Below are 13,658 nucleotides of genomic sequence, written 5' to 3'. Positions count from 1 at the left end.
ACACGCATATTATGTATATTTACATCATGTATATTTGAATCTTTTCTAACTTACTTCACAAAATATTTGGTATGCTCTAATTTTCAATCATTTCTATAATACTTTTATTTTCTATAATATTTTTCAATAATACTTTTATTTTATACATATTATTTCTATTTCTAATACTTTAAATAATGAAATTGTATTTTTTTCTTGAAAGCACTTAATAAAGCGTCTCCTGAGATTTATTTTCACCATTCTATTCTAAAATGTCACCGTCTACTAAAAACTCTAGCGCCATCGTGTGCCATCATTCGTGAACACGTTACTGACACTGACTTATCGAGGTCTCCTCGAAGCAAAGCGATAACCTAGCGTGATAACCAGCGATAACCGGTATACCTTTACCAACTTTACGTTTCACTGCCAGTTTTACGGTTTCAGTGGAACTTTTCCCTTTCTATCTCCCTTCTAATATCGGGATCCAAAGTATATTTTGAGAGAGAATAATGCAAGCCAGTTTATGGAATTTGATCACCACCTCGATCAGGGTAAGTCGAGTAAGAAGATATCCGATGATTTCGTTCACATGATCTTACAAGTGATATTTTTCATTTAGACATCTCTTTCGTAACGTTCTGCAAAATAATTCATCTTGCATATTTTTCTTTTAATTTATTCGAAAGATGTTTGATAAGAATTTAAGTTAATAACGACGTAAAGTTACCTTCACAGGTTGATTATGTCATTGCTTTCTTTTATATTGAATTTCAATTGAATTTATCTTCTTAGTAACACTATTTGTGTGTATTCAGGCTATAAAATAAAGAAAAATTGAAAGAAGACATAATACAAATATAATTAAAAAAATATGGCAGCAGAATGATAGAATAATTTAAATATCATTTATATCATAATGTATGCTTATACACTTTTATCTCTCTCTCTCTTTTTCTATAAATTGACAATAGATTTCTTTGCATTTGAATACAATAAAAACTAGTTAAAAGGCTTCAAGGACCAATGCAAATGGTGAAAATATGCAAAAAATAGAACGGTTATTACAATTTAATAAGCCAAATGAAAATGTTTATTTAATTTAAACACGACAAATGCTGTGTTTCAATCCAATTTGGATTCTTTTCAATGTCCAGTAACAAAGTGAGTGATAAGCATAAAAATAAAAATTTCTATTTTTATTTTTATGTTTATCACTCACTTTGTTATTTGACATATGTTATTTGGCATATTTTGCAATATTCTATTTTTTGCATATTTTCACCATTGGGTTGGTCCTTGAAGCCTTTTAACTAATTTGTATTGATTTTACCTAACGGACCTTTACTTTATTATAATAATTTTCAATACATCTGAATCATCTATACATTTGGCGAATATATTTTATTTTTATTTCTCATTAGCCAACATGTATAAAACGTGTTCTCCCGGGTATGACAACTGCCCAGCAACGCAGGTATGCAAGTACGATAGATGCGGATGTAGTAGTGATTGGAGCTGGTCCTGGTGGATACGTAGCAGCAATCAAAGCTGCACAACTAGGCATGAAGACAGTATGCGTAGAGAAAGGTCCTACTTTAGGAGGCACATGTCTCAATGTTGGTTGTATTCCATCTAAATCACTTTTAAACAATTCACATTATTATCATATGGCACACAGTGGAGATTTGGCAAACCGTGGAGTTGTTGGTATGTGATTAAACTAAATAGATGGCTGCATTCAACAGGATGCTGCCCAGGTAGAACATGAAACTCATAATGACATCATTATGACGTCATCATGATTTTATTTATCACTTAAAAGTTACCTAAACAAAAATGAGTTAAAGATGATTAAAAGAATCATAAATTTTTAAATTCAATAATCGCATTATATAATTTTAAAAAGATTATGTTGCTTAAATATAATTCAAATATACATGAATAATTAAATAAACAAGTAATTGCGCAATATATATAAAAAATGATATTATTATGATTGAGTCTTAAGATTTCATATGTGAAGTATATATATTCTCCAACAGAGAATTCGTTAGAATTTTTTAATATCTCCAACAGAGAATTCGTTAGAATTTTTTAATATCAAAAATAAATCACCAAAATATTGCCAAAAATATATCAAATGAGATCATTATGATTTTTCTAAAATGACTTTTAGGTGACGTCATAATGATGTCATTATGAGTTTCATGTTCTACCTGGGTGCTTTGCAACTGTTGTAAAATTCGTGAATCTGATTGGTGTATGCTCTTAGATTTAGCCAAAATTAAGAGTCTACACCAATCAGGTTTACGAATTTTACAACAGTGAGCAAAGGAGCTTTTTCTGTTGAACACAGCTTCCATCAGATCCATCTTCCATCAGATTGTAATAGTATTAAATATTGATGTTTTTACAGTGTCAGATGTTCAACTTAATCTTAGTAAACTTATGGAACAGAAATTAAATGTGGTCAAGGCCTTGACCGGTGGTATAGCAGGTCTATTTAAGAAAAATAAGATCGAATGGGTCAATGGCCATGGAAAAATTACTGGCAAGAATCAAGTCACTGCCTTAAAATCTGATGGATCAGTGGAATCAACGATCAATACTAAGAATATTCTGATAGCAACCGGTAGCGAAGTTTCGCCATTTCCTGGTATCGAAATTGACGAAAAGCAGATAGTGTCCTCGACGGGTGCATTATCGCTCAGTGAAGTTCCCAAAAGACTTATTGTTATAGGAGCTGGAGTCATTGGATTGGAATTGGGCTCGGTCTGGCAAAGGTTTGTTTCAGAAATATACTTGAGAAAAATAATTGTTACATTCTTGCTAATTGTAACTTTTTTTATAGACTGGGTTCCGACGTTACGGCCGTTGAATTCATGTCGACAATTGGCGGTATGGGTATTGACGGAGAAGTCAGTAAAACGATGCAGAAGGTCCTAGCCAAGCAGGGTCTGAAATTCAAATTGGGAACCAAGGTTACAGCCGCTAACAAAAGTGGCAATGAGATCCTAGTTTCAGTTGAGGATGCGAAAGATTCCAATAAAAAGGAGGACTTAGCGTGTGACGTATTATTGGTGTGCGTTGGCAGAAGACCGTATACGCAAAATCTAGGTCTGGAAGATTTGGGTATTGAGAGGGACGAAAAAGGAAGAATACCCGTGAACAACCGGTTCCAAACGGTAGTACCTAGGTAAATACATTATTAGGTTGAATATAATATACATACAATACATATAATTACATTACGTTGAATGATAAAGCGCTATTTGATTTTCATTTCCTCTGATATTTATGACTGAATGATTTTGATTTTGTTATTTTACTATTGTAATTTAATTCACAGTATCTATGCTATCGGAGATTGCATTCATGGACCAATGCTAGCTCATAAGGCCGAGGATGAGGGCATAATCACAGTGGAAGGTATTGCCGGAGGTAAATCATATTTTAAATACATTCTTTTTTTCATATTTGATCCTTAATAAAATATAAATTATTATAATACAATGCAGGCGCGGTTCACATTGACTACAACTGCGTGCCGAGCGTAATATACACGCATCCAGAAGTCGGTTGGGTTGGCAAGACGGAGGAAGATCTGAAAAAAGAGGGCATCGACTACAAGGTTGGCAAGTTCCCATTCATGGCGAATTCACGAGCGAAAACGAATCTAGATACGGACGGTTTTGCTAAAGTACTCGCGGATAGCAATACGGATAAAATCCTGGGCGTACATATGATTGGACCAAGCGCAGGCGAGCTTATCAACGAGGCAGTTCTTGCAATGGAGTACGGAGCTAGCGCAGAAGACGTTGCTCGTGTATGCCACGCACATCCGGTAAGTATTTAACAATTTATAAGAATTTTGCTTTGTGTATATGAAACTCCTTCTTTTTATACAAGTATATTGAATATTTTCAATTTAAGAAAAAAAATTTGTTGAAATTGACTCTTCAAATTTAATGAAATTAATGAGAAAAAAATCTAAAAAAAATCTGAATTAAATTATTATATTTAATTATTATATTTGTTTTATTACTTTACTATGTTTGCTAATGTGATTCTACTTTACAGACATGCGCCGAGGCACTCAGAGAGGCTCATCTGGCAGCTTACTTTGGCAAGCCTATCAATTTTTAAATTATTATGGAGGATAAATGATTCATTGACACTTGATAGTCCACATTTTCACTGTGCATTTAGCACTTAACATATACGCTTAACATATCTGTTTGAAACTGGTATAATAAAGTGCATAGACAAATATGATTAAGATCCATGCTGAATGCACCATGGGAATGTACAGCCCCTTTGACATCTCATCGTAGTCTCAATCTAGTCTACGTATCAACGTCATGGGCAAACTAGCGCGTTGTCGCTTAATCGCATAAAAGATTGTAAATAAAAGTTTTAAATCATTATATGCAAAGGTAATGATTAATTATCTCTGTCAGGTGATTACTGTATTTATTAAATACATATTGAATAAATAAAAAATGCAAAACATTCTAATTTAACCAGATCTTCCAATTATTCTTTTTAAAGGCAAAAATTAAAAAATTATATGGCATACATGAAACCAAATAAATAAAATTTTTAAACAAACTGGTTTGAAAAAAAATTCTTGTATATTTTAAAAAAGAGTATTATTTTCATAAGAAAAATTATTTTGAACTTTGTTTCATAAGCTAAAAAATTTAAGACAATTCCTTATGTTAATTTATAATGACTTAATTACATTTTCTAAATTTATTTTTGTATGTTTTTTTCATATTGTTTTAAATAAAAAAAAAGTTTAAAAAAAATATATTCTTTAATAAATGCGATTGGATTAACTTTATTCAACTTACTTATTTCGCGCATGCGTTTTGGCCAACACTGACATCAAAGATGTCGCCAGAACGGTAAGTGACGTCGCGTCTAGCTTGCCCTGGCTCCCCTGGCTTGTCATTGCGGTCACAAGTTTTCTATTTTTAACAAACCTTACCAAAAGAATGAATTGTTATTCAAATTGCGGTCGCAAATCTACGTAAAAATTAAATTCAAAATTCCGCCACGAAGGAGCTAAAAGGAATTAAAGTCGACGTTAAATCTGAATTGTTAACCTCTCTTGATGCTTCAGAAGCACAGGATTAGAGTATACGCAATTTTATTCTGGGATAGGAATATGAGGTATGTACTTGGTTTTTCCTCAATGAATATTTTCTTCGTATCTAATTTCTAGATGACATGAACAATTTAAATTTAAACTTAATAACTTTATGGTAATTTCATTTTTAATTAATATAATTTTTTCTTATTTACTAAAATTTAATCCTTTAAATTTATTTATTTATAAATATAAATTCCATGAAAATTCGTCTATTTTTTATATTAATAAAATAACTTTCAATAATATTTTAAATCTTCATGAATACCCATTAAATAATGTAATGATTTTATCAATATTTTATTTACTTTTCTCTCTTTTTTCCATTATTAAAATTTGCTCATCAAAATCAATAACACTCCGAAAAATTAATTAAATTAATCATTATGAACAAAAATTTATCATTTTTTAATAAATCTTTAATTAAACTACCCACTCCAATCAATATTTCATATTGATGAAATTTTGGATCTTTATTTTGGGAATATTTTTAGGTATTCAAATTCTTAGAGGATTTTTTCTATCAATACATGTATTGTCCCAATACAAACTATGCATTCAACAGAATTATTCATATTATTCAAAATATTAATTTAGGGTGATTGCTTCACAATATTCATATTAATGGTGCCTCTATATTTTTCTAGGTGATATTTATTCTTCGTGTCGCTTACCTCAACATGAGCTACAACAAGAAAGTCGCGTACTTTTACAACCCGGAGGTGGGTAACTTCCATTATGGGCCGGGTCATCCTATGAAACCCCATCGGCTGTCTGTCATCCATAGTCTGGTGCTCAACTATGGCCTCCACAGGAAGATGCAAATTTATCGACCGTATCGTGCCAGCACCCACGATATGTGTCGCTTCCACTCGGAGGACTACGTGGAATTTCTACAACGCGTTACTCCACAGAATCTGCAAGGCTACACAAAGTACCTGAGCCACTTCAACGTGGGCGACGACTGCCCCGTGTTCGACGGCCTCTTCGACTTCTGCTCCATGTACACCGGCGCATCGTTGGACGGCGCTACCAAGCTGAATAACAATTGCTGCGATATCGCCGTTAACTGGAGCGGTGGGTTGCATCACGCCAAGAAATTCGAGGCGTCCGGCTTTTGCTACATCAACGACATTGTGATCGCTATATTAGAATTGCTTAAGTACCGTGCCCGAGTGCTGTACATCGACATCGATGTACATCACGGAGACGGCGTGCAGGAGGCCTTCTATCTGACCGATCGCGTCATGACCGTATCGTTTCATAAATACGGCAATTACTTCTTCCCCGGTACCGGTGACATGTACGAGATCGGCGCCGAAAGCGGCCGATATTATTCGGTAAATGTACCGCTGAAAGAAGGAATTGACGATGGATCGTACATTCAGGTCTTCAAGCCCGTCATATCTCACGTGATGGAGTTCTTCCAGCCAACGGCGATAGTGCTTCAATGCGGTGCCGATTCCCTCGCCAACGATCGACTTGGCTGCTTCAGTCTCAGTACAAAGGGTCATGGCGAGTGCGTGAAATTCGTGAGGGACTTGAATGTACCGTTGTTGACTGTCGGCGGTGGTGGTTACACTTTGCGAAACGTCGCTCGATGCTGGACTTACGAGACATCCTTGCTCGTCGACGAGCAAATCAGCAACGAGTTGCCGTACACCGAATACTTGGAATACTTCGCGCCAGACTTTACTCTACATCCCGAAGTCGTGACCAGACAGGATAACGCCAACAGTAAGCAGTACTTGGAAGCGATCACGCGACACGTCTACGACAATCTCAAAATGATTCAGCATTCGCCGAGTGTGCAAATGCAGGACGTCCCGTGCGATGCGTTGCCGCCCGAAGAGGAGAGACAGCCAGAACCGGATCCGGACTCGCGACAAAATGCGCAGGACACGGACAAGATTGTGGAGCCTGCGAACGAGTATTACGCTGGGGATAAAGATCAGGACAAGTTAGATGTGAATGATTCGTGATAAGAACAGTGAAAGAGATTGTAAAGTATTGCTCGAAAATTTCTGATCTTTTGTACGATACACGGATTAAGCGCGATTAGAATATTTTATATTAGTTAATCGACAAATTGCCGTGAAAAATATTGAAGTAATCTTTTTTATAATTGATTTTAAGATAATAAGTATGATAAACTATTATTTAATATAAAATCTAAACTTTTTCGAGACTTCTTATCATTATACGACAACAATTATTACAATATATTGTTAGACATAAAAGCATAGCAAATGTATAAAAGAATTGTACATAAAAATTCATTTTGTAATAAAATATGCATATTTTAGTTAAATATTGCATAAACTTTCAATAAACAATTGCATAAAATATGCGTATATATCATAGATAACAAAGTATTCAATATTGCTATTAAAAGAAGGAACCTAATTCTTAACTAAAGAAGTTGCGTGACATATTCTAATTAGAATATCTGGTCTCAAATATCCATTAGGCAAGTTTATTGTTCTACAGTTCAGACAGTGATATCTGTATTGTCTACAATAGTACAACAACGATGACGAGGACGATATTAATAGCGATAATAGTGTAATAATAGTAATAGCAATAACGATAACGTCTGTATCTCTGTCTTGGGGCTATCTCGCTATATCACAGAGAATTTAATCTTCGTACAATATAATTGTTCCTTCTCCTTTTCCCTATCTGCCTGCAAAGTAGAAACGCAAAACGATTCTGCTATGGGAGTATGGATGGGGGCGAGGGGAGGATAAACGGATTTTTTCGCTCGATAAGAGCATACTAAATATACGCGACTAATTACAATAAATTAGATTTCTTAAATTAAGGCGCTTTGTGTTCTGTACATTCGTCGTATTTTGTAAACTCTACAAAAAATTTCTTTCAAAAAATAATACACATATAAAAATATTCACGGTACGAGGAACGCAAATATTACTTGCAATTCGATTCACTCTTTGCAGAAAAACGGTGCAAAAAATTACTATGCAGAGACAATGCGTGGTATGTTCTTTGCAAATGGGTAGCATTGCGTAACACTGGACCTCGAAGAATATTGCGCGTAGCTTGCAAAAAACTATTCACGAAGCTTATGGTTATTTATTATCTTTTCTCCTTTTTCAAAAAATTCTGTCTCATTCTTACAAAGCGCGTGCGTATATATGCATATATATATGTATATATAAAGTTTTTTTCAGTCTCATAGTAACAGCAATTCCATTTGGTGTTTAGTTTTTCATCGAATTCTTTGCATATACTCTTGCGGCTCGTACGTTTTACGATTTTACGAAACTATATACAGCGTACAACAAGGGGATATAATTAGGCAGTGCTTCAGCGATCCTTGACAATCTCTGGACAAATCTTTGTTTCATATTTCTTCCCTTTCAGCTTTGTCCTATAACATTTGTTTGACTAGATGCTGTTGTTCTTTCTCGCTCATCGATTTTAAGAACTTTCGATAGGTACAATTAGAACATATCTGGTAGGCAACATAACGAAAAAGTGATCAGTTACGTTTCGAAATGCTTGTAAATGCTGGTCACGTACGTCATGACCTGTTGCCAATCAGGTCGCTCGAGTTGACACATCTCACCAATATTCTGAAAAAAAAAATAATAATTTTTGTTAACCATTCTGTGAATTCAAGAATAGCTTGTTGATCGACTTACCAAAGTAGTAGGTATGCCGACACTCTCGGCAGCAGAGAAGGCGATCGAGAAGTTTCGTCGTTTTTCGATCGGCGTCAACGTGTCATACGGTACCTTGCGCGGCAAATAGGAATGCATGAGTGCGCAAAATGCCAAACCATCGTTCCAGGAACTACTGAAATTAGTTATATCGATGTTTCGATAGCCTATCGTCTTGTTTTGACACCACTTGAGCAAGGCATTACGCTTGGACCCGCCGTTTTTAACTAAACCGCACAGAGGATCTTTGCGCTCCGATAGATCAGTGACGCTGTTTCGACGCACAAAATCGATTGCCTTGGCGTTTAAGGCGGCCGAGTCCAATAACTCGCCCGGACTCAAAACTACAGGTGTTGACTTTGTTTCTGCATAAAAATTGAAATATTTAATTAGACATGAGAAAAAATTTCTTTTCTCCTAAAATGTGCAATAATTTTTATGCTTTTGTTGTATTTTTATACCGTACAAATTTTACACTTATATAAAATCTTAAATTGAAAATTACCTGATATTGGTTTCTTTGCGATTGTAGATTGCGTCTTATTGTTATTTGTCGAATTTGCCGTGCAAATTAAATTATTAATCTGCTGTTGATCTCTGAGGGGAGCCTTCAAAGAGATAATGTCGGTAGTTCCGATCGAATTAAGAGATGATGTAGAACTGCTACGACTTCCAGGTCCTAAATATGTAAAATAATTCCGTTTTTTTATCTTCAAATCACATTGCATCATATTTTCGGTTTTTATTTTTTAAATTAAAAAAAAAAAATATATATATATATATATATATATATATATATATATATATATACAGGATGTATCTTAAAAAGCTCCCACCAAGCAAATAGCGTTATTCCTGATTAAAAACTGAGTTGAAAAGCCCTGAACCATTTTTTTTCCAAGATTAATTAAATAATTAATCAGATTTAAGTATTAAAAAGATTTCTGAAAAGATGAATTGTTTAAAAATTAACACAAAACAGTTTATTTTTTTGCTTATCCAAATCTTCATATGGTGATAACGAGGAAGTTTGTCTTTATTGATACGACTTTACTCATTAATTACTGCTTTATTAAGCATTATGGAAAAAATTACTGCTTTATTAATTACTGCTTTATTAAGTATTATGGAAAAAAATGGTTCAGGACTTTTCGACTCGGTTTTTAAGAAATAACGCTATTTGCTTAGTGGGAGCTTTTTAAGATACACCCTGTATATTAATAACTTATATATTTTTCATATATTTTTTGTAATTTAAAGATAACATTGTAAACAATATGTATTGACGATTACAATTGTACATATCCTAAAATTATATTGTACTCACCAGCTTTAGCCTGTTTGGTAGCATTCTCAATACTCTCGATTAGACATTTCACAGAAAGTCTGGAGTCTTGACGCGAGATATTGGCCTTCCTACGAGCAGCAATCTCCTGCTGCACACTCGTCAATACAGATTGTTGAGTTTCCGTTGGTGTACTGGCTGGTCTTGGAGGCGGCTGTTGTATTACTACCTTCTGGTTAGCTAGAAAATTTTCAATTTGCTTGTTACACTTTTATCGGAAATTATCGCGAGCGATTAACTGAACAATAATGGAAGCGATAAGCCGTAAATAAAATTTATACATAAAATAAAGCGTAAATGACTGATAATTAAAATACTTGAATTTTATAGGCTTTTATAAATTTATGATAGTTTGCACACTCGTACGGATTAAATAAATAAGGACAAAGAGATCGATGATAGAAAACATAAATAAGCGAGTAAATTGTAATACAGAATTTGAGAAACACAAAGAAAGCCAAGTAACAGTCAATGGAGACAACGTGGGCGATACAATGCTAACGATACGAAGGTACACGAATTTCTTGTATTCTTTGTCTAGATCGAGGAGCCAGGACGGACAATGGAATCGAATTTCTGTGATACAAGCGTAGTCGTGATTCCCACATTAACAGAGCGACTTACGGTCGCAAGATTTGCTTATTTGTGAACGCCTTCCCGACGACGTCCTTAATTCAATGTCTTCCATGATCGTCTCAAATTTTTCTCTCAAGGATGATGTTCGTCCCATCGGCAGCGGTTGATCCTTATTTCGATCCGATTCCAAGTCGACACTTTGTGACGTTTCATTTATTCTACAAAATTTACTTTCGGAAGGAACCACTTTCTCGATTTGAGAATCATTCTCGCTTGCAGCAGCTTGCAAACTATTTTGCAAGAATTTTATACGATTCAATCGTATGCGATTAGTTTCTCTCAAATTCGAGTTTTCTGATTTTTGTATCTCTTTATTACACGACGAAAGTTCCATTTGTTTTTTTTTATCAATGGAAGAACACTTGCGCGACTCCGAAATTTTTTTTTCATTTTCAGAAGAAATTCTTAGCGTCTGGCATGTAGGAGTAATCGAGATCGATGAGAGACATCTTGACGCAGAGGGAACTTTCGTCGAGGATATCAATGGATATGATTTCGACCTCATTAAAGGAGCACTTGACGTATCATAGGGACTCTTTATTTTTTCGAATTTCAACGAATTTATATTGGCTGCAATATTTTTATCAGACGAATCCGATATTTTGGATTTTTCAAGTATATCGGATGCAGATTTCGTTGTAATTTTTTCGTCATCGATGATCACATGTTTTGCTGTCCATAATTGATTATAGCATGTTTCTTGCTTTACGGTTTCGTCTCTCGAATGGGAAACTTTTGACGGGGAAAATGTACAATTTCCATATTTCATTTCGCGTGATTTTTCTTCGCTCTCGTGCAAATTAACACGATCGTCAAGTTTGTTTAATGATTCGATATTTCTAATGTGTAATGCCGCAGATGTTTCTGATTTTGAAGTTATTTCACCTAAGAGAGAATCAATTACCTCGTGACTTGGTTTTGATTCGCGCTTGTTTAAAAATAGCTTCTGCCTTTGTTCGGTTCTATTGCTTTCTTTCGATCTTAGATTTACGAGCGATGTATCTGAAAGCGTCCTTAAATATTTGAAATTTGAATCTTCGTTACGTTGTCCTGCTGAATTATTCAATGAAGTTTCTGATGATACCATTGTATTATTATTCAAAGATGACGGACCCGTTTCAATGTCGATTAAAACAGGCGAGTTCGTGCTGATCTGCGGATTACTGTAACTTCTCTGCAACAGTTTCCCCATTTCCGGATCAACTTCGAACTTTAAGTCGTCCATCACGCATTCTATACCAGAATATACGTAATCCTTTGGTACGAAGAATCTACTATTCGAGATGTTGATGCCATATGCATCTCTATCGGCGTTTTGAATACTGCGGATATTTTTCAATAAGGAATTCTTAGTCACAGCCTCTTTATCTGATATGTTCGTGACAGTAATATACAGTTTTGGATAATCCTCCGCGATTATCGGTGATTTATCGGAATTGATCGAACTATGAGACTTGTTCGATTCAAAGTTATTCAAATTTAAATAGAACTTTGAAGATTCGTCTTCTGAAATTTTTGCTTGTCTTGAATTCTCATTTATTAAATGCACATCCGTTTCATCTGGAACGCACTGATTGTTGATGCGAAAGGCGGGACAGATTTCAATCTCCTCGCCGGAAATGAGTTTATCCTCCAATTTAATAGCCTTTTTGGGCGATGGTGTAGTGTTCTCGATAGCTAGGCTATTATCCGGCGATAAATCGAATCCGTTTTGACACGGAGATGCGATGGTATTAACGTCCTCGGGCTTTAGTTTATGTAAGTCCTGGCCGCTTGTTATCATTTTACTGGATAAGCTGTTTCGTAACGAATGTTTTTTCGAATCACAACGATTCTTTAGTATCGTTCGACCGCGTTTTAATATAACGCTCGTTGCTTTCCGTTTACTTCCGTTTACGATATCGAGTGTCTTGCAGCAAGTCACTGCAGTGCTATCTAGTACGCAGTCCGGATTAAGAAAACAGGAACAATTACGAAATTAATAATTAGAAGTATTTCTCAATAGCTATGTAAAGTATATTAAATGAAAAAAGGAAAGAATTAAAGTTCATTACCGAATTAATGAATTTGTTTCCTTTCATTATGAAATAAAAATTTTAATATTGTTTTTCTCTTTTCTCCCCCAAAAAAAATTCTGTGTTGAAATATTATATGCTGTATGCAAAATATCACATATTTGCTATTGTGTTAACGATATACAACAATTTGAAACGATTTTTTAAACCTTCATAATTGTATTATCGCATAAATTTCTGCTCCAAAGTAAATCATCGTTTTATTTACCTTTGTTAAGCTTATCGAGCTGTGCTTCCAGTGATCTGAGTTTATCCCTTTGCGCCTTGTTCTCCATAACTACGCGCTCGAGCTCACTCTGGGCCTCAGTCTTGAAATCATTGGCAACTCGCACCGTCATTAGCAAATCGGTCTGGAATTGTTGCCATTCTGCGCTCTCATCCTGCCTTAGCTTGCGCTCGTCAGCCAACGCACGCTCCAATTCGTATAATCGCGTTTGCGTTTCACGTTCCTTTCGCTGTGCCTCGCTCAATGTTGCCTTCAGCTCCCGTTTGTCCTCCAGATGCCGTTGGCACTGCGTTTGCAATTCCGCCAACGAATCTCGAACAAGCTGCAGTTCCGTGCTTACGGACAGTCGCTCATCTTTCAACTGATTCAATCTATATTCTAAGTCATCTATAGCAGATTTCGCATTGTTTCGTGCTACCTGAAAGTATTTAGAAATAATTCTCTATTCATTTAGAAATAATTCTTTATTCATTTTTAATATAAATTTAAGTGTCTTTTATTTAGTTATTGCTTATTATAGCTTAAAGAAAAAAAAATAAATATTTTTCTAATA

General features: G+C 34.9%; 4 protein-coding genes across 10 annotated transcripts in view; 2 read left to right on the top strand and 2 right to left on the bottom strand.

Annotated features, from left to right (window-relative positions):
* LOC105252543 overlaps window positions 1-139 on the bottom strand; it is a 67,065-nt gene extending 66,926 nt beyond the window's left edge. The window contains exon 1 of the mRNA XM_025406836.1: window positions 55-139. The gene's annotated coding sequence lies outside the window, so the exon portion shown is untranslated. The remainder of the gene's footprint in view (window positions 1-54) is intronic.
* A 176-nt stretch (window positions 140-315) lies between these two features.
* LOC105252531 (dihydrolipoyl dehydrogenase, mitochondrial) lies at window positions 316-4,471 on the top strand. Its single transcript, XM_011259943.3, has 7 exons — window positions 316-533; window positions 1,404-1,689; window positions 2,399-2,765; window positions 2,834-3,178; window positions 3,332-3,423; window positions 3,501-3,826; window positions 4,063-4,471. Exons 1-7 carry the CDS (start codon window positions 492-494, stop codon window positions 4,126-4,128), a joined length of 1,524 nt encoding a protein of 507 aa, XP_011258245.1. The 5' UTR covers window positions 316-491; the 3' UTR covers window positions 4,129-4,471.
* Window positions 4,472-4,869: 398 nt separating this feature from the next.
* On the top strand, window positions 4,870-7,367 carry LOC105252525 (histone deacetylase 3). The gene is made up of 2 exons (XM_011259930.3): window positions 4,870-5,160; window positions 5,785-7,367. The coding sequence occupies exon 2, from the start codon at window positions 5,818-5,820 to the stop codon at window positions 7,117-7,119; it is 1,302 nt and encodes a 433-aa protein (XP_011258232.1). The 5' UTR covers window positions 4,870-5,160; window positions 5,785-5,817; the 3' UTR covers window positions 7,120-7,367.
* Window positions 7,368-7,592: 225 nt separating this feature from the next.
* The window catches only part of LOC105252451 (cytospin-A), a 65,081-nt gene continuing 59,015 nt past the window's right edge, over window positions 7,593-13,658 (bottom strand). For 6 of the 7 annotated variants that reach the window (XM_011259811.3, XM_011259829.3, XM_025406834.1 and 3 more), the window contains 6 exons: window positions 13,088-13,523; window positions 10,793-12,739; window positions 10,151-10,348; window positions 9,329-9,502; window positions 8,806-9,188; window positions 7,593-8,736 (listed from right to left, as the gene is read on the bottom strand). In XM_011259811.3, the coding sequence (XP_011258113.1) occupies window positions 8,647-8,736; window positions 8,806-9,188; window positions 9,329-9,502; window positions 10,151-10,348; window positions 10,793-12,739; window positions 13,088-13,523 (3,228 nt within the window). In that variant the 3' untranslated portion in view covers window positions 7,593-8,646. The remainder of the gene's footprint in view (window positions 8,737-8,805; window positions 9,189-9,328; window positions 9,503-10,150; window positions 10,349-10,792; window positions 12,740-13,087; window positions 13,524-13,658) is intronic. The other variant, XM_011259857.3, reaches the window with a different exon arrangement.

Source organism: Camponotus floridanus, unplaced genomic scaffold (genome assembly GCF_003227725.1).
Source record: "Camponotus floridanus strain SB8 unplaced genomic scaffold, Cflo_v7.5 scaffold157, whole genome shotgun sequence".
Taxonomy (NCBI): Eukaryota; Metazoa; Arthropoda; class Insecta; order Hymenoptera; family Formicidae; genus Camponotus; species Camponotus floridanus.
The sequence above is the reverse complement of the archived record's forward strand: the minus strand, read 5'-3'. Positions and strand labels throughout refer to the sequence as shown.

What these genes read in the sequence shown, in the direction of transcription:
- LOC105252531 (XM_011259943.3), top strand. Translation starts at nt 492, where the DNA reads ATGCAAGCCAGTTTATGGAATTTGATCACCACCTCGATCAGG. An exon ending in TGATCACCACCTCGATCAGG is followed by an intron (nt 534 to 1,403) that starts GTAAGTCGAGTA and finishes ATTTCTCATTAG; the next exon opens with CCAACATGTATAAAACGTGT. An exon ending in AGTGGAAGGTATTGCCGGAG is followed by an intron (nt 3,424 to 3,500) that starts GTAAATCATATT and finishes AATACAATGCAG; the next exon opens with GCGCGGTTCACATTGACTAC.
- LOC105252525 (XM_011259930.3), top strand. Translation starts at nt 5,818, where the DNA reads ATGAGCTACAACAAGAAAGTCGCGTACTTTTACAACCCGGAGGTGGGT.